Here is an 18,158-nt window from a genome sequence, read left to right as displayed (position 1 = left end):
GTGTGTGTGTGTGTTTGTGTGTGTGTGTGTGTGTGCAATCACTGGGTGGGGGATGGGGGTGGTGTCAGGCTTTGAGGTGTTCTTGGGTCTTGTCTGCTTTCCTTTGATGCTGACAGCAGAATTTATGGGCTCATTCTCAGTCTCGCCTCGTCAGCATGCCCCTCTCACCTCCATGTCGGCCAGCCAAAGTGTGTGTTCGACTTTCTGTTTGTGTGTGTTTGTGTGTGTGTGTGTGTGTGTGTGTGTGTCAGTCCCCCCCCCCCCCCCCCGTTTGCTGTCTGCAGCCAGCCTCTGGTTGGCTGTTGTCATGCCCCCTTCACTTCTCTAACTGGCTGAAATGTGACTTTTTTGCCTCCAAAATGGCCGTTACCACCTCAGCTGGTTGTAATATGTTCTTTCCTCCCCTCTTCAGCTTCAGTTGTGTCGTCAGTGGCTGTTACTGTGCTCCTGTCTTCTTCTTGAGTGTATAAGCTAGCTGTTTCTGCCTCTGACTGGTTAAATCTTTGCCATCTGTGCTGGTATGACCCCCAAAACATTCACCATGTGAAACCCAGTCTGTCCCTTCCAACCCCCCTTTGATTCTTCCATATCTGTTGTTTTAAAGGTTTTGTTTTTTACACTTTTCTGTCTGAGAAGTGCTGCTTCAGAGTTTGAAATTGACACCCTGCATTTGATCTAGTCTGAAAAGTCAGGCGAAATAAATGATGTATGAAATTACTTCCATGTAGATACATTTTTTTCTCAAAGGGTAAAGTTGCTAAAGTGGCTGAATTGAGACAAACATAACAAATCTCAGCTGTTGGGTGAAAAACTTGCAGATCTTGTTTTCAGTTTCATCACTGTGATCTGTAAATTTTATCCACTGCAAACCTGAATCTTGCTTTTAGGACACAGTCTATATAATATATAGTAGTATACTTCTACCAGGATAAAGCATTTCATGGTAGTTCAGGTAATTAGTAAAAGTTACTCATATTCAATCAGGATAGCATTTTTCCTACATTTTTTTGAGACTGTACATCTTAACTTAGAGAAGCTTTGAGTCTGCAGCGTACTGACAGTGTGTTCGTCTTCCGATCTCTGATCATACTTTTAATGCTTGAAGTACATGTTTAAGGGTAGTGTACTTTTTGAAAGCAGAAAGTAACTAGAATTATCCAATGAATCTAATTTTATACATTTAGCATATATCATGCATTCAGCCTTAATGATACAAAACAGAAATAGATTTGGTATAACAGAAGCTGAGTGTTCTTATTGTGCACAAAAATGACCTGGAGAACACTAATTCCTCACTTTTTGATTTTCTCAGAACACTATATTCTAAGCAAATGCATTTTTTTTTATTTTCCTCACTAAAATATTTTTTATACTGAAGGTAAATTATTGTCATGATACTTTTTGTACAGGTGGAAAAGCGCAGTAGCTCTGACACTTAATGTTTTAAACAGGCATCTTTAAACACATTTTTACATGCAGCTCTTAATATACTGTGGTAACAACTTCAGCAGTTTCAATAAGGTATATTGTATAAATATATTCATTTTAAATAAGTGAAAAGTATTATCAAGTATATACAAATGTACAAGAATATCTTTGAAATAGAGGATCCCCTGTGGCTGGATTTGTCTGCTAATTTCATTCACTGGGTTAAACTAGCAGAGAACGTTACATTTGTATTAAGTCAGATTATTAGAAAAACTAGATCTGGGGCCTTGGGGAGCTCCTAGAGATCCGAGGTCCTGGTGCATTTGACTGCACTCCCTGGCTGAGGTAAGAATAACACCTTCCAGTTAAAGTAAAAAAGGGGCAAGGATTTCACCCGACATCAACACTGAGTGCTGCCACAAGGTTTGTACAAGTGACTGGGACTTGGTCTGTAAATGGCACAATCCTGTTGCATGTTAGTCACGAACAGTTTTAATGGAGGGTGATGCAGTGGCCTCTTTTCTTTCGCCTGGCTTTTTTTCATATCCTTGTCTTTGTCTTCTGAAGGTTTGCCGCTCAGCCTGGGTATTATATATTGACAAGTTTTCTCCGCTCCCCTGTTTTCTTTTCTTTCTGCCTTCTGTCTGTCACTCTACCCATTATTCTCTCTCTCTCCTTTTCTATTTCTGCTGCCTTTCATCATCCGTCTTCTGCTCCCACCAATATTCATCCTCCACCCTTCCTCCCACTCTACTCTCCCCTTATGTCTCCCTGTCTCTTTATCATTTTCCGTTGCTGTTTTGTCCTTTTCTCATCCATTCTCTCACACTGATTCCCATTTCCTTCGTCTTTACCACATTACTTCCCTTTCACCTTTTCCCCTGTCCTCCACTCTTTATTCCCCCTTTCCTCTTAAGACCCCACAGCCATGTCGACCTCTTCAGGGGTGGACCACGCTGTGATCGGAGGGGTGGTGGCCGTTATTGTCTTTATCCTGCTCTGCCTCCTCATCGTCCTCGGCAGATACCTCATCAGACACAAAGGTCACCTGCTCACACACCCGCACAACGGCGACATGGACACACAAACACAATCATGCATGCTCACGTTACGTACACAAAGATGCACGTGCATAAATATGGATACATGCATACTAAGACAGGATCTCACACTTACAAACATGCATATGCATAGAAATGCAGACACACTCAAATACAAATGCACTCATACCTAAATATGAATTCTAAGCATAATTCTCACTTACTTTATTCTCGAAGCAGAATGAGAAAATGAATGAATGACAATAAGTGGATGTTTATTCATTGCCTTTTAATACATTTTGGTTTGCACAACCTCCTGTGAGATTAGATTTCCTGACATCAGCGAAGTTCCAGCAGCGTATTTTCAGTTACATGGCCAAAGAGGGGATTTTAAAGTGATGTGGTAGAAATAAATAATTGCTTCTTGGCCTGATTAACTGACTCAGTTGCTCCTGTGCTCAGCTCAACAAAGCAAATTCAAATGTTTCAGCTCCAGCAGGAAATGTGAAATTTAAAGGTGAGTATAGATCTTTTGGCATAATATGAGAGAAAATGGATGTGGACCTCCCTTATGAAGCATAAAAGCAACTGACAGAGATCACTAACAATGTGTGCACTAATATGTATAATTGTCAGACTAGTACATCTTAAATCTTTCCTACCAAAGTTTCAACCACTTCATATTCTAACTAGTTTGATAAAATTATTTTCTGTGTTTTCAGTCTCAGATGCCTCTTTTCATCAGTGAATGAAGTTTTCTCAGCTTGTGTATGAAAGTTTGGTTACGCTGTATTTGAAGAATACACATAACCAGACTGTTCAGAAATGGAAATCAGATGTGAATCGTCTCCTTTGTGAAGTCACAGGCTTCACTGCTTTTCAGTGGCTGCTCAGACTGAGCTTGTGCTGTTGCTGACAGAGAGCTGGTGTTGTCCAAAGCCAGCGTTTATTTAGGGTGTTTGCTGGTTTAGTGTTCCCCACAGCTGTCCCAGTTACTGTACAACCACCTGTCATCACATTTATATGATTTATATGACGACAAACGAGGGGATTTAACCTGTTTTTCTAACCATCTTTTGACCTGCAAATGACTTTTTTTGACTTTTTATTTCTAATCCATTGTAACCAAAACATTCAAACAAAGAGAGGTATCATAACCTGCATCCCATAGTGTGCCCTAAACCTAAAGAAAACTTCACCACATAGAGAGTCCAACCACCCTGTAAAGAAAAACAAAGCATAAAAAGTTCCTGAGAGCAATTGAAGTGATAATTTAAACATCATATCTGGCTCCTGCACTGTTTACAGTCTCTGTCCTGCTGGCTTTTTGTCATTTTACATTTCCAGTCTTTGACTTTTACTGCCTCTGCAATCTTATTTCTCCTCCCCTTTGGTCTCTTTCTCTCTCTTTCCTTCCACAGGAACATATCTGACCCATGAAGCAAAGGGCTCGGACGATGCCCCCGACGCAGACACGGCCATCATTAACGCAGAGGGAGGCCACTCCGGAGCAGAGGACAAGAAGGAGTACTTCATCTAGATAGAGGACGGAGCAATGGAGGAGGAGGTGGAAAAAGTTGGAGGATGTAAAGGGGAGGAGTGAAGGAAAAAAAACTTCATTTTCTTTTCATGACACTTCAGTTCTTCACTCAGTTGGAGGGATGATGGGAGGGGAAGGGAGGGAAAGAACTGTGGGCAAGGTAAAGCGATGAGTTGAGCTTCGACTGGTACTACCCTCTTTGCTTGGATACAGGGAAGTGAGATTTTGCACTGACGTACGGATGAACTGAAGTTACACAGAAACACACACACACACAAACATACATACATGAGTCAGTTTTGGGAAAAACTCTTCTTACGCAGACTCAAATGCTCGTAGACGCTTAGATTAACAAACACGAGCCTCCTACCAACATGTCTGAGTTATGACGCATTACAGCTATACACAAGCATCCTATCCTCTTCCTAATAATCAGCACCTCAAAAAAGTAAAATTGTAATTTACATTCCGGTATCCCATGCTGATGTTTCACTTCTCACTACCATATCAAGCTGTATCTTCAGCATTTAAACCATTTCTGTCTTCTCACTTTTTTTCCTCACGCTCACCATCCATCAAAACAGTGTCCCCCAGTAAACATCCTAATTCATCCTAAGCAAATGATCACTGACAAACATAATCACCCTCCCTCATAATTCCATCTTTTTATGCCATCAAACCCCTTTGTGTGTCCTCGCCTTGGTACGAGCCCATGACTTACCCACAATGCAGCACCATACGACATACAGCACTCATGCAAAAATAGCATTCCTGCCTTGTGCTACCAAGCCAAGGGGCTCCAGTATACATATATAAATATATATATAGAGAGAATTATATAGCATTCTTTTTACTTGACAGAAAATGTTCGGTGTGCTGTAAATACACTTTCTCTCTGTCCTCTCTTTACCTTCTGTCCCTCTGCTCTCTCTACATCTCCCTCTCTCCTGTATCTCATACGGTCTGTTACTGCATTACAGTAACTTATATACTCTAAAAAAAAGCCTGCCTGTTTTTACTACATGCGTGGAAATGCAGAGTCAAAATATCAGTATCTGGGGAAAAAATATAAAAACAATGATGACGTTGCAATGAAAACTAACCTTAACTGCAAATATTTGTATGAGAACGTTTCTTCTTTTTTCTTTAGTCTTTTATCCATCTTTGGGACTTGGGTCTCAGTGTATTACTGTCAGTGTTAACAGTTTACAGTGTCTGTCGGTTTGTCAGTCCAGGAGTCCACAAATCTAATTTCTGACTTGTGTTTTGATTTTGAGGTATAAGATTTTGATTCTCTTCGTTTATTTACTTATTTTTCCGTGCACCACATTCAGAGCCACCATTTTAACCCTGCTTTGCTGGCCCCCTGCTCCCAAACACTAAACTGTAGCAAACCCTCAGTCGAACACAGCCTCGAAAAGTTTTAAAGCGTCTGGTGGAGTTATACTGGAGTGTCACTGCCCGGTGTTTGTGCTCGTGGACCACTGTGTGGTCTTCTTTTTGTTAGGCCCCACTGAACGTACCTCCCCAATCCACCATTTTTCTTCCTGCAGCAGACTGTTTGTCTTGGCGCGACCACCTGGCAATAAATTCACTGAGCAGTGACATCATGACTTCCTCTAAGAAGCTGACACAGTCGCTGCTTTGGGGATGTGAAAATGCTTGCTTGCTTTCCACTATGCGGCCCGACAGGATTGCCTGCACGCATAATGCCAAATTTCCTGGCAAAAAAAATCCCTTTCTGTTATTGTTTGCTTTTTTTGTGTGTCTGTTATTGCAGGCAGGACTCATTCGCCAGCTTAGCAAAAGGTTCCCATAAATGAACTCTGTTTTATTAAGGCTGGGAGTTCGCCTTGGCACTGGCAAGCTCTACTTGGCCAGGTCGTGGAAATTGATTGCAATCTAGCTAAGAGGCTCTGGGCTCCAGACTGTACACATGCCAAGGCTTGGCTTGGTGGGCAGGGTGCCGAGCTGGAGTCTGGGCTGCAGTAACACTGAGGAAAGTCAGTTAGGAATTTAAATGTCCTCTTCTCTTTATTCCCTCCGCTCCACTCATCCATTTCTTTTCATCCCTTAATCAATCATCCAGTCTACGTCCTGATCCACCTTCACCCGCTTTCTCCTCATCACTCCTTCCCCCTCGTCTCCCCCCTCCATCCTAGATCAATGTCTGATTCCCCTTTCTTGGTCATTCGGGAGTCCATGTAGATTGTACAGTAGAATAGTGTCTGTAGGTTTGCCGGCACATGCTGATGGGTCTGCACAGTGCTTGTCGTGTCCATTTGCTGTTGTCAGTGTACCTACAGACACTAGATGTCTGTGAGGTTTTGTATACCTTTTTGGGAACGTTCAGGGATTGTGCTTTTCGTACCTTTCCCCACATTGTTAAGAACTGCTAACTAGCTGGCTGCTGGTAAACCAAGTAGCCTGGCTAGTGTGTTTATAAGCTAGCTATACTACAAAGGGTATTGTGACCTGAAGCTAGGTCAGCTGTTTTTTTTTTTTTTCTTGCTAAAGCTCTCGGTGGGAATTCATGGTTGGCGCTGTAGTAACCTTGGCCTAAACTGTGCCTGAATTCTATTGGACACACACAGAAGTTTAAACAAATCAAGATAAAGATTTTGAAGAATTCAGTGTTTAGTCCATGTTTGCTCTGCAGCACCCTTCAGCTTTTCACAGTAATCATGTCTGCAGACCAGAGAGGGTGGGCTTTGTCTCCCAGAGCTTGTTGTCCACTTTGAGGAGTTACCTTGGATTTGTACTGAGCCCCAGTCTAATTCTGTGAATGGAGAAAGGATTACCCGCCTCATACACAGCGAAGCGTAGTGTCTTTAAAAACTAATGGACCTGTATTTGTCTGTAATTCATCGTCCTGTCCTTCGTCTTAGTTAATGTGCTAGCATGTAGCTTGCATGAGAAATGACTGGAACTGTAGATAGTGCTGGAGATGAGATGTACTGACAAGATTTCCTCCTGAGACAGGCGCGGCCGTCTGCCCGACTGAGCTCCCTGATGTTCTCTGATCTGCAAACACAGGCCATGTCCCAGTTAAACCCATCTGTACCTCCTCAACACTGCAGGATAACACTACGCTGACTAAGTAAACAGGACTTGTTCTGCTTTACCCACCACTGCTACGTTATTATTTCACAGGAGTACAATGGTGTTGAATTGGGATGTGCGTTGAGTCTGATTCATATTTTATGGCATCAGTGCAGTAATGACTGTCTGTCACCAGATGCCAGCAAACAGCAGCTTTTCATGTCCCTCCTGAGTCAGACGAGCTGTCCTGCCCCGCCACTTGACTCTCGGCATCTCCTCCTCAGGCAGTTGCACACTAACTGCCACTCATCTCTCTTTGTTTGTAGTAGGATCAAATTGATTTTTAAATTATGTTTTGTAAAATGTGTGCATAATCTTAAATGCATTACTTTAAATTCAATTAATAATCATTTTCTTTTTTTTTTAAATTAGACCTTTCAGAAACTTGAAGGTTAGAAGTTTAGTTTTTGCGTGTTTTATTGTTTCAACAACCTTTTTTTGTATAAGTTCATGTATATAGTGTTGCCTTTACAGGATACACACCCATACACACTTGCACACATGCTTTGGGTACATACACATCCACACACATCTGGATATGCACGACAGGCATGATGTCTGTGACTCTGGTGTATTTGTACGTGTGTGTGTGTATGTGTGTTTGTGTATGAGTGTGAGGTGTGTATTAATTGACCCAAACAGACTCCGGAGACACTTATGTGTGTTGCATTCACAGAAATCGTATTATTTCAGTGACTAATACAATGTCTTTGTTTTTAGAGTTATTACTTTGAATGACAAGTCTTCCTTTGGAATAAATATCCATATCACATGAGACTAGTGCTGTCATGTATGTTAATTTGTACTATGGCTGATGATGTCATCAAGGCGAGCCCCAACCGCATGCTGTGGTGGGTCTGCGTCTGTTGGCTGTTATGTTCATTAAGTATTTGTTTTATTTGGCTTTATGTTGAAATACCAGTTCAGTTGTTGACTTCAATAAACATACATTTGGGTTAATTTAACCTGTCTGCTCATTGGTTCTTCCTGTTCTTCCTTTCAAAATAAGATATCGTATTTTATAATACTAAAATGTCCAACCCAGAGATGTGTTGTTGTGGTACACTGCAGTTTGCTTCATTGCTTCATAAAAATGTAGCATAAAACTTCTGATTCAGAATCACACATGTAATATACACGTCAATATCTCCATCATTTTGCTCTTTATAATACTGACTCTTGGGTGAGTTACTGGATACAGATTTTTACACAAACACACATACTGCTTTACTTCCCATCAGGCATTGTTTCTTTAATGACTGTGTCCAAAAATTTGAAACGTGATCTTTTCAATAAGTAATAGGTAAACAGCTCACAGAGCCAGACAGTGTAGTGCCTTTTAGGTTCAACAGGTTATACAATAAGAAGCCATATTCCATCATTTTTATGGCATGCACTTAAAGAATTTTCCAATAGAGGGCAGTAAAATACAATAATTCTGAGTCCCTTGTTAAAACTAATGAGGTTATAGGACTGACTCCTGTATATTTGCATTAGTGTTTTGTCTTTTTCTTTCTAATTCTTTCACAAAGCTTTACAGGCGTCAGGCTTTCTGTCTGCCTGTCTCTCTTTTTTGTGGTTTCTTTTCCCTGCCTCTGCTCCGTGAGTCTGCACTGTGATTTGGCAAATATTGTTACCACATGTTGATACCACAATAGAGGTTAATAATCGGCCTTACATTCTACACATGCTACTAGTTAATTGCACAGTAAGTGGTCACAGTCCTCACACAGATGCATGTTTATAACTGTGTCCATCTGTTTGAGGATGAATCCTTGTTTATGCTGCAGTTTTTAAGAACGTTCAGTCTGGCAGGTTTTTACAAAGCCTGACCGACTGAAATGGTATATTTTGCAACAAGATGAACAGTAAAGTCATCTATCTGTTATTCAAGCATAGTCAGGGTGCGTCAAAGAGATGTTCAACACAGAGTTAGGTGCCAGACACAAGTTTGACAAAAAACATAATAGAAATACCAATGTCACAGTGATATGTAAATGCAAATCATGTATTCAGGCACCACAAGCAGGGAAAATAGAAAGTAAAGGTACACAGTAAAACAGTAGCTCCAACACTCTTTAAGGTAGTGCAGAAATTCAAAAGAAAACCTTTAGGCCTGGTGTCACTTCCATGTTAAGGTGTTTTATTTAGGGATGAGTCTTAAACCACAAAATAAATAATTTTTCACCTTTCCTGGTCATAAAACACATGAAACCTTAAATATTTCTGCATAACTGGAATATTTGTGATTTATTAAGAAACAGTCCAAATTAAAGTTTAGAAATACAACCTTAGTTAACGTAACACTCAACAGTTTAACATGTCTTCTACATTTATGTCCAGACTGTGTTTGGAGCATGAAGAAATGTTTTGAAATGTTCCTTTTTTCCTGCTTTGTCCTGACCATTTAAAATCAGTTCAAAAGGATTACAGACCTTTGTCACACAAAATGACCCAAATTTATGACTTAAGTTCATGTAAAACACTATCAACCCTTTTCTTTAACCCTGCTTTTATACACACAGTGAGTAGTTCTGTTTAGATTAGAGCCGCAGCTGATATTTTATCTGTGGATCAAACTGTAGATGCGATTATTCGTCTAATTTGTCAAATATTCCTGATCGTTATATTTTTGTCAGAGCTGCACATCTACACTGGGGCTTATTTGTGGAAACTGTATAATCGCACCCTGCTGTATTTCACAGTCAATAAGTTTTAAACAGTTTCTGCTGTTCAGGCTCCTGTTTAAAGCGCAGTTCTGTGCTCGGCCGCTGTAGCGCCCTCCTCTTCTCCGTGGAGCCCAAAAACGGAGATTTGGAGCGGGGAGGCGTGGAGGAGGAGGGAGGGGGTGTGCGCTACTGATTGTATGAGAGCAGGGGGGCAGAGAGAGAGAGAGAGAGGAAAGAGGGAGAGGGAGTCGTTTTTAAATGAGAATCCAGAGCACGGAGAGGAAAAGGGACGCAGACTGAGAAATCATAAGGAGAGAGCAAGCAAAAAAAAGTGGAGGCTTTTGTTTTACGCACGGGAAAAAACAGGGAAAGCAGTTGAAGAAAGAGAAAGAGGAGAGAAGAAAAGAAGCATCGGATTTATTTTCTTTAAATCTGGCTCCTTTTACTCTCATGACTCAAAGAGGATTCCAGTTAAACTCACCCGGTCGGGAGGAATTGATGGTGTCTTTTCGGGGAAGCAGAGCCGAGGGGAGGAATCTGAATGCGCTCGGCTGAACCATGCCAGCCTTGTGGATCATAACTTTGGCGATCACTTTGAACCAAGGTGAGAGATGTTTAAACACACTCAGTCTGGACTGGGTAAGACGGGAGCAGCACCGGAAAGTTTCCTTTGAATCCTCCATTTTTTTTAATTTGTTGTTTTTTTTTTGTTTTGTTTTGGTTTTTTTTGTCTTTCTTGTGCGCGGGCGTCTGTGCTCCTTCATTGTGCATCCATGTGTCAGTGCGCGCGTTGTTGTCTGTCTGTGCGCGTGCGTGTGTGTAAATGTGTTTTATGTTGTTATAGATTTGCGCTGCCCCGGACATCATCACTACAACCGGCAGAGGAGTCGCGGGGCGTTGGGGGTCTTTGGTCCGCGGGTGGACATGAGGGTCAGAGTGCGGACGCGTTGCTTTCGGTTTTCTTCACTTACATGTTGGCGGAAGAGAAGCGGAGCGTCTGTGCGTGACATTGCTTTGACGTGACCTTTGAAACGCATGAATACATAGATTTGGTTGACACATCCAAATGCAGTATGGGTCAACAGAAGATGTGTTACGAGCGCGCGCGCGCGCACACACACACACACACACACACACACACTGCGCATAACCTGCCAGCCGGGGATGATTGATGAGGCGAGGAGCCAGCGCACAGTCTGGTCTCTGGGCTTTAACATGAGTCACACTAGATCAATTTCCAACACGCGTGTGCGCACACACTAATTCGGCACGCACGCGCCAGGCAGTGCATTCCTTTAATCTTAATGTGTTTGAGTGTGTGTGTGTGTGTGTGTGTGTGTGCGTGCGTGCGTGCGCGCGCGCGCGTAGATAGAGAGGAGAGTAAAGAACAGTGCGAGAGAAAGTCTGTGCGCCTTAGAGAGAGAGAGAATAGAGACCGGTGCATCCCCTTCTTTGCATGCAGGTAGAGCCTCTTGCATCCTCGTGCCCGTGCGCGCGGCCTCGCTGCAAACGTGCAGGTGCCAAGAAAAATTCATATATTACCCAGACATATTCAGTGGACTGGAGGAGAGCCCCATTACTAATATTAATGTCCCTGTTTATCGATCACCTTGATAGATTGTCCTCTGGCTCTCTCTCACCACAGACACACACACAGACACACACACAGACAAGTGAGATAGAGGATGAGCTGTGTTTGAGGGCAGTCAGGCTCCAAAGACAGAGACATTAATTGAGGTGACCTGATGTGAACAGTTTAAGTGTGTGTGTGTACCTGCCTGAGCACCTGGGTCTCGGTGCTGCAGGCCACTGGTGTGATGAGCCACAGACGGATATCTGCCCAGACAGACAGTCAGAGCAGCTCCCAGGCTGAAGCTGAGCAAATCACCTGAGAGGGATAAAAATGTTAGCCTATTAGTGCTTTATGCAATAAGGTGGAAGAAAGTGATACACATGGCGGGAAAAGAAGAGAAGTGTCTGAGCATTTTGGATTGAAGATTGGATGCATTTGTCTTTTGATGAGAGCATATTACATAAAGAGGCAGAAGAGAAGAGAGCTGAGTAGAAACAGAGCAGCAGAGCAGTGTCTCCAGCTGAGCCAGTGTAAGCCTGTAAATGTGATCAGGGTGAATCCGTCCCTTACATGCAGCAGCTGCAGCCTAATGTGTGTTTAGCCTGTTTGGACCCTTCCAGGTGTCTGCTGCCTGCTTTCCTGTGCTGACAGCTCTGACTGTGTCTCTGTGAGCAGTCTGATGTACTGCTCTGTCCAGTGGTGTGCCTGGCTTCCTCGCACAGGCCACACACCATCTCTGCGTGGTTTACCGCATGTCTGAGGGCCTGTGTAATTACAGTTCAGCCCTGTATGAGTGTATGCGTGTGTGTGCGTCTGATGTAGCGTGTTGCTGCTGTGATCCAACATTGCTGCCAGCGCCGGTCTGGCCACAGGCGAGGAAGCTTCTTTCACAGAGTCGATTCTTGAACAGCACTTTTGCTTGAGCTGAACATTTTTGCAGCCTGATCATGCAAGCAAAGCAATTCTTGCACTGCAAGCACCTGTCCCATCTCTCTCCTCACTCTCACACACACATCTACTTTCTTTTTCTCCCTTTTCTCCCCTCCTCTTCCTCCTCCCAATCTTTCCTCCCGTCACAAGAATAGAGCAGAGGCGCAGATGTAAAGAGACAGGCCAAAAGACAGAGCGATGGAGGCAGAGAGAGACGAAGAAAGGAAGAGACAGCGGGGTTCAGTCCTAATCTGTTGACAAGAGGGGATGTTTGAGGATAAACAGAGGCTGAGCAGGAACGCTCAGGAAGCAGAGAGACAGAACGAGACACGTCCTATTGGCTTGAATCTCAGCTTCAGCAGCAACCCAGCTGCACCATCAATGTTTGATGGTTTACACCAGCACAAGTTTACACCCAAAGTGTGCTCTGGGGGCATCCTCATCCTCACACGAGTCAAAAATAACTGGACAAGCCTTTAGATTCTTAAATATTTCACCTCCCACTTAAAAGTCTGTCATCCAAAACATTCCCCAACTCCTGCATTGTTCTGTTCGGGCCCCTATTGATTACCCCTCATACCCCCAGTGTGTTAATCCTGCTTAAACTAGAGGATTTGTCCTAATTTCCACAGCAGTCCTTCCTCAGAATATTTAAAACTGCTACATAGTGTTTTGCCCTCACTGTTACCTCAAGCAACACGGCCCTGCCAGTGCAGCCTTATGCATCTTTCTTTAACCCAGAGCTAAATTCAGTCTGAACACAGTGAGTGCAGATAATCTAATAATACAGGACCTGTTCCATTTTACTTGATATGGCCATTTAGTGGCGATACTAAAAAACTTATTTGCAGTTAATCAAACTACCAGAGAAAAAACACAATACACTGGAGGCTTCCAGCAGGCCAGATGTGATGGAATTACCTTGTGGTCTTTCGCACTTAATCTGGAGTTAAAATTTCATGAAATAGAGGAAGTAAAATAACTGACCTGCTGTTCTTCTTTGTGGTGGATTTTATCATCTGAAGCACTACTGATGAGCTTTTCTTGCATGAGCAGCATCAGGATGAATAAAAGCCCCACCCATAGCCATTAATGCCATACTGTACTGATCTGCCATAAAAGCGAATATAAAAGGTTGACTGACTCTGTTGCTCTAATTGGGTGGTTAAAAAAAAAATCTACTTCAATAGAAAAAAAACTGTATTCTCAAATGAAGATAATTAAAAATGGCAGGACAAGCCTTGTTTAAAAGCAGAGTGGAGGTTCAAACGATAGTGGCGGCGAAGTTAAGTGTGTGGGCCTCATCCCAAAGCCCTCCAGTGCCTGACAGATACGATATGTTTATGGCACGTGACGTTTAATCTGGGATGACAAGGAACAGAAATTATAATAAATAAATAAATAACCACCCCAATTAACTGTTGCTTAATTCTCCATGATGCCCTGGTAATCTGGTAATTTGCTAGAACGACAGTAGGAAAATCCCCCCATGCTTTCTCTGCAGAGGCTGAAGTGTGTTTTGGTGTGTGGGTGTGAAAGAGTGAAGAGTACGCAGATCTCAACAGAGACTGTCGACTGGTATTAGGACTGACACCCTTCAATCTGGCTGATACGAATAAGGCAGGGATAGTGGGAGGGAGAGAAGAGACACGCAGGGAACAAGCTGAAAGAGAAAATAAGGGAATAGATGAGGCGAGAGAAGAAGACGAAGATGAGAGGATGATTGGAGGAAGAAGGCAGAGGAGTGAAGATGGTTCAGACGAGAAGGGAAACGCAGTAAATTGGATGAGGACAGGAGGAGTGAAATGCAGAGGGAGCGAACAGGAGTGAAGGTTGAGAAAAGCAAGGCTGGAGAGCAAAGATTTATGTGTAGAGCAAGGGAGCAGAAAATAAAGGAGGAGATAAGGTGGAGTGGAGACAGTGGAAGGAAGGGCAGAATGGAAAGAGGGTAGAAGAAGAAAAAAGGGATGTGCAGAGGTGTAAAAGGGATCAAAGTGTAGGAGGGAAATAAAGTGAAGGTGGCATTAAAAGAGGAGAACAGGAAAAGAAATCAGCTGGAAGGAGGTGAAGGAAGGAGTGGGAGGATGAAGGCAGGAGGACAAAAGAGAGGGGGAGTGCAGGAGAAGAGGGCTGAAGGGAGGAGGAAGAAGGAATAGTTAAGGGTAGGTGAGAAACTAGGACGGAGGAAATGGAGTGAAGGTGGAGTAGAACAGGGCTGGGGAACTGAGATTTATGTGAGGAGAAGGTTGAGAGCTAGAGAACAGGAGCACAGAGGAGTGGGTGAAGGGAGTGAAGAGGAGTGAAAGAGGGCAATAGATTTCTGTGGGAGATCAGAGCAGTAGCAGAAATGAAGGGGGGCAGAAGAAAAAGGAAGAAACAGCATTCAGAGGAGCAGATGAGGAATGTGGCAGGGAAATTAAGAGGAGCAGAGGGAGCTACATGAAGGGAGAGAAAAATGAGCAGGAGAGCAGAGGCTGGGAGCAAAAGCTTTGTGTATGTAGCAGGTTGGAGCAGAAAGAGGAGGCAGAAAGAGGAGAAATCTGGAGAAGGACAACGCAGGAGTAGAGAGAAAAGGCAGGTAGAGAAAGAAGAAAGGAGGAGAGTAGTGTGGGCGAGGCCAGGAGTGAAACACAGAGGAGGGAGCTACCAGGAGTGATGGAGCAGGAGAGAAGAGTTGGGGAGCAGAGATTTATGTGTGAAGGGGGGTGCAGCATGGGAGCAGAGGGAAACAGCAAGGCCTATTATAGATGGGGCTCTCCTGGGAGAGCAGGATCTGGAGTTTTCCAGGCATTTCCAGCATATTTCACCGCTGTTCCAAGCAGCACGCTGCATTGCACAACGCGCCGCCCTCGAAAGAGTCCTTGGCCCTCTAAGGATAAATAAAGTGGGTCTCCGTTCTCTGCATGAGTATTCAATAAAAGTGATAAAAGGCTGGAAGTAACCCTTCTTAGCTTTTTTGGAAGGGAAAGTGAGAAACCAAACTGGCCACTCTCTCAAAGGAGAAGCTTTCAAAGAAATGCAGACATCAAGCATAAAAGCACCAAAAGCATAAAAGTGTTTCCTTTTATATGAGGAAAAATGTCAACAAACAGGGCTGCGAGATCAAATGAGCTGAGTGTGGAGGTAGTTTATGCTTCTGTTCCCTCTCCCTCTCTCTGTCTTTGCCTGTGTTTTCTCTCGCTCTCTGTCTGGGAGTCTCATGTGTGGAGGTGAGAGTGAACAATTGAATGGGCCTCCCACATAAAATCCATTCAGAGACATCTTAAGGAATAAGAATGAGAAATTGTCCGACGCAGTGAATTAAATCAATCTGATCCATTACAAGATCACTATCACAAGGTTTTCCCTTTTGTCTTTGCCCTGGATTATGCATAATGCTGGGTAAGCGGATGTCTGTCTGAGTGTGTACACGCACCAACACACATAGCACTGTGTTGCATGTAATCAATGAAACAATTACTCAATTAAATGATGGCTTTGGGGACAGATTATTGAATTACAATTTTGGAAACTGATTATTAGGTCTGGTACTGGACGTTTTTACTAAAGTGTTAATTAAAAGATGAGGTTTGTCAGTGCTGTGCTCTGCCATATAATGGACCATATTATCACACCATGGTGCACAGAACCAAAGTGGTTCTCTACCACTGGGCTGCAGACTGTTACTGGGCCAAAGAGCAGTTAGAAAGCTACACAATTAGACAACACAATCCTGGTGTGGGCTGTGCATGCTGCATCTTTTCCTCATCACTGCCTGTCACACCCACTGCAATAAGATACTAATTTTGAACTTACTGTATACCACAGATCATTATCGCTCTCTTAGACAGCAGCATGACACTAACATGAATAAAACAAACTGATGAATAAATAACTTACATTTTTTTTGGAGGAAGCAGGGAAAATAAAGCATTATAATATCTAAACACATATCAAGCCTTTTATTTCTGCTCACAAAAAGATTTTTAAAATAAAAAGTTTGCATTGACAAAACAGCTGAGACCCTTCTGTACCGCATGATTTTATGATGAACTATAGTTATACTGCATGCATGTTGCAGTACCATGTGTTAAGTCATTCCCTTTATCCTCGTCTAAGCAGGCAGTCAGAAATTCTATTAAAACAGCATTATTCAAACTAAAGCTTCTGCTTAAAGAAGCGTTTCTCATATTTAACACTGTCTCTCTCAAAAATCCCAATGCATGACGATCATAATCCTAATTTCATACACCCTACAGACTCGGTATCCACTAGCTCCACTTTAACTTAATTTAGCAGAGCCGAAGAGACTTTTCCAAACTTATTTCTCTTATCAGAAACCGAACTTGTGTAACCAAATGATTTTATTGCGTGGGCACACGACCACAACCATGTTTTCTTATCCCTCTATCCCATTTATTTCTTTTCCTTTAGTGGATTTTAAACGGTGATTACAAAAAGAGGCAGCAGCGGTTTAAAGATGGAGATGGACAACATGATTACAGATGATGAAAGGCAGTATCCATCACCACCCACTCTGTTTGTGTTTCCATCCTCCTCCTGTCTGTCTGCCTGCCTGCCTGTTCCTCCTCTATCCCCTCTTATGTTTTAATGTAAGCCGATAACTATCAGGAACTGATAACACCCCAGGCTCTGCTCAGCTTGGTGATGCTCGATGAGGCGAGGAGAGGAGAAGGCGAGAGCAGGGTTGGGTAAGGTGGTGGTGGTGGTGGGCGTGACAGTATCTCCTCTGAGTGAAGTCTGATACAGCCGGGTGCAGGGGAGATAAGAAAGCAGCTCTCGGTGGTGGCAGTGAATGGGGACAGTGACGTCACGCTGCTCGCCTCTTGTTCCTGTGGCGGTAAATGAAGTTATGGCGTCACAGGTGGAGATTATGTCACAGTGAGATTTGTCATTGTTCTGCAAAGGGGATTAGACAGTGAGTGTGGGTTTGTGCTGAGTGAGACTCTACAGTTCTGGGAGAGATACACCTTTTACCTTAACTTGTCATGTGTTACTAATAACATAAAGGAATGGTCAGTTCCAGAAATTGATTATTAATTATATAAATAAACACCAGATTAAAAAAAAAAACATAATTAGGCTACTGATCCTACAAAATGTCAGCTTCCTTTCTCCTCAGTAGTACTGTCTATGCCTGTCTTTTATCTTTTGGGAACCTACATATAAAGAAGCATGGCCACGGTTACAGGTGTTGTGATGGTGATTTTACAACTGATTCATTCAGATTTTGGCTAAAACGCTGTCCATGGTTTTAAGTGTGAGAAGCTGCATTGTTGAATGAAGCTGATCCAGGTGTAGCTCTTCAGTGAACATCTGGAGGAAGATTTAGATGTTGATGCTGATATTGAATATATATAAATAATATGAATTGATGTAGTCCAATGGCTATACATTTATATGTGGCTGTCCAACAAACTGATATGAGGACCACTTCACACGAGAACTATAGGCAGTATAAATTTTGGTTTAACCCTTTATAGGGCACTATAATGTGTTAATTTATTACAGTGCCATCCATTATTTGGAAGAAGTACATGGAGGTTAAACCGTAAACATCACACATCGCGAACATATAGCCTACATACATATCAACACAGAAATCATCATCATTAAAACAATTAATGGAGACTGAGCACAAAGTTGGATTTGTGTGATAGGACTTTACTATATTTTTTATTAATTTTATTAAGGTTTGAAAGATTGACATAAGTCACTGAACAATACTAGGAGGAAAGTTTTGATTTTTACGAGCCGCTTTAATCCCTTAACGCATCACACGGTGCGTTTGATGCCGTGTCACGTCCAAACAAAAACAGTGACACCTCCAGACGCGTTGGTCAGTAACTTACTTTTTAGGTTGTGGATACAGGGAT

At 42.7% G+C, this 18,158-nt stretch overlaps 2 protein-coding genes across 6 annotated transcripts in view; both read left to right on the top strand.

Annotated features, from left to right (window-relative positions):
• Nucleotides 1–7,942, top strand: part of cadm3 (cell adhesion molecule 3) — a 79,795-nt gene extending 71,853 nt beyond the window's left edge. For 3 of the 4 annotated variants that reach the window (XM_026314044.1, XM_026314042.1, XM_026314043.1), the window contains 2 exons: nucleotides 2,346–2,471; nucleotides 3,890–7,942. In XM_026314044.1, coding sequence (XP_026169829.1) covers nucleotides 2,346–2,471; nucleotides 3,890–4,008 — 245 coding nt within the window. In that variant the 3' untranslated portion in view covers nucleotides 4,009–7,942. The remainder of the gene's footprint in view (nucleotides 1–2,345; nucleotides 2,472–3,889) is intronic. The other variant, XM_026314045.1, reaches the window with a different exon arrangement.
• Nucleotides 7,943–10,023: 2,081 nt separating this feature from the next.
• kirrel1b (kirre like nephrin family adhesion molecule 1b) overlaps nucleotides 10,024–18,158 on the top strand; it is a 58,163-nt gene continuing 50,028 nt past the window's right edge. For both annotated transcript variants that reach the window (XM_026313959.1, XM_026313958.1), the window contains exon 1: nucleotides 10,024–10,383. In XM_026313959.1, the coding sequence (XP_026169744.1) occupies nucleotides 10,338–10,383 (46 nt within the window). In that variant the 5' untranslated portion in view covers nucleotides 10,024–10,337. The remainder of the gene's footprint in view (nucleotides 10,384–18,158) is intronic.

The sequence above is a fragment of the Mastacembelus armatus genome, chromosome 17 (genome assembly GCF_900324485.2).
Source record: "Mastacembelus armatus chromosome 17, fMasArm1.2, whole genome shotgun sequence".
In the NCBI taxonomy this organism is placed as follows: Eukaryota; Metazoa; Chordata; class Actinopteri; order Synbranchiformes; family Mastacembelidae; genus Mastacembelus; species Mastacembelus armatus.
The sequence above is the reverse complement of the archived record's forward strand: the minus strand, read 5'-3'. Positions and strand labels throughout refer to the sequence as shown.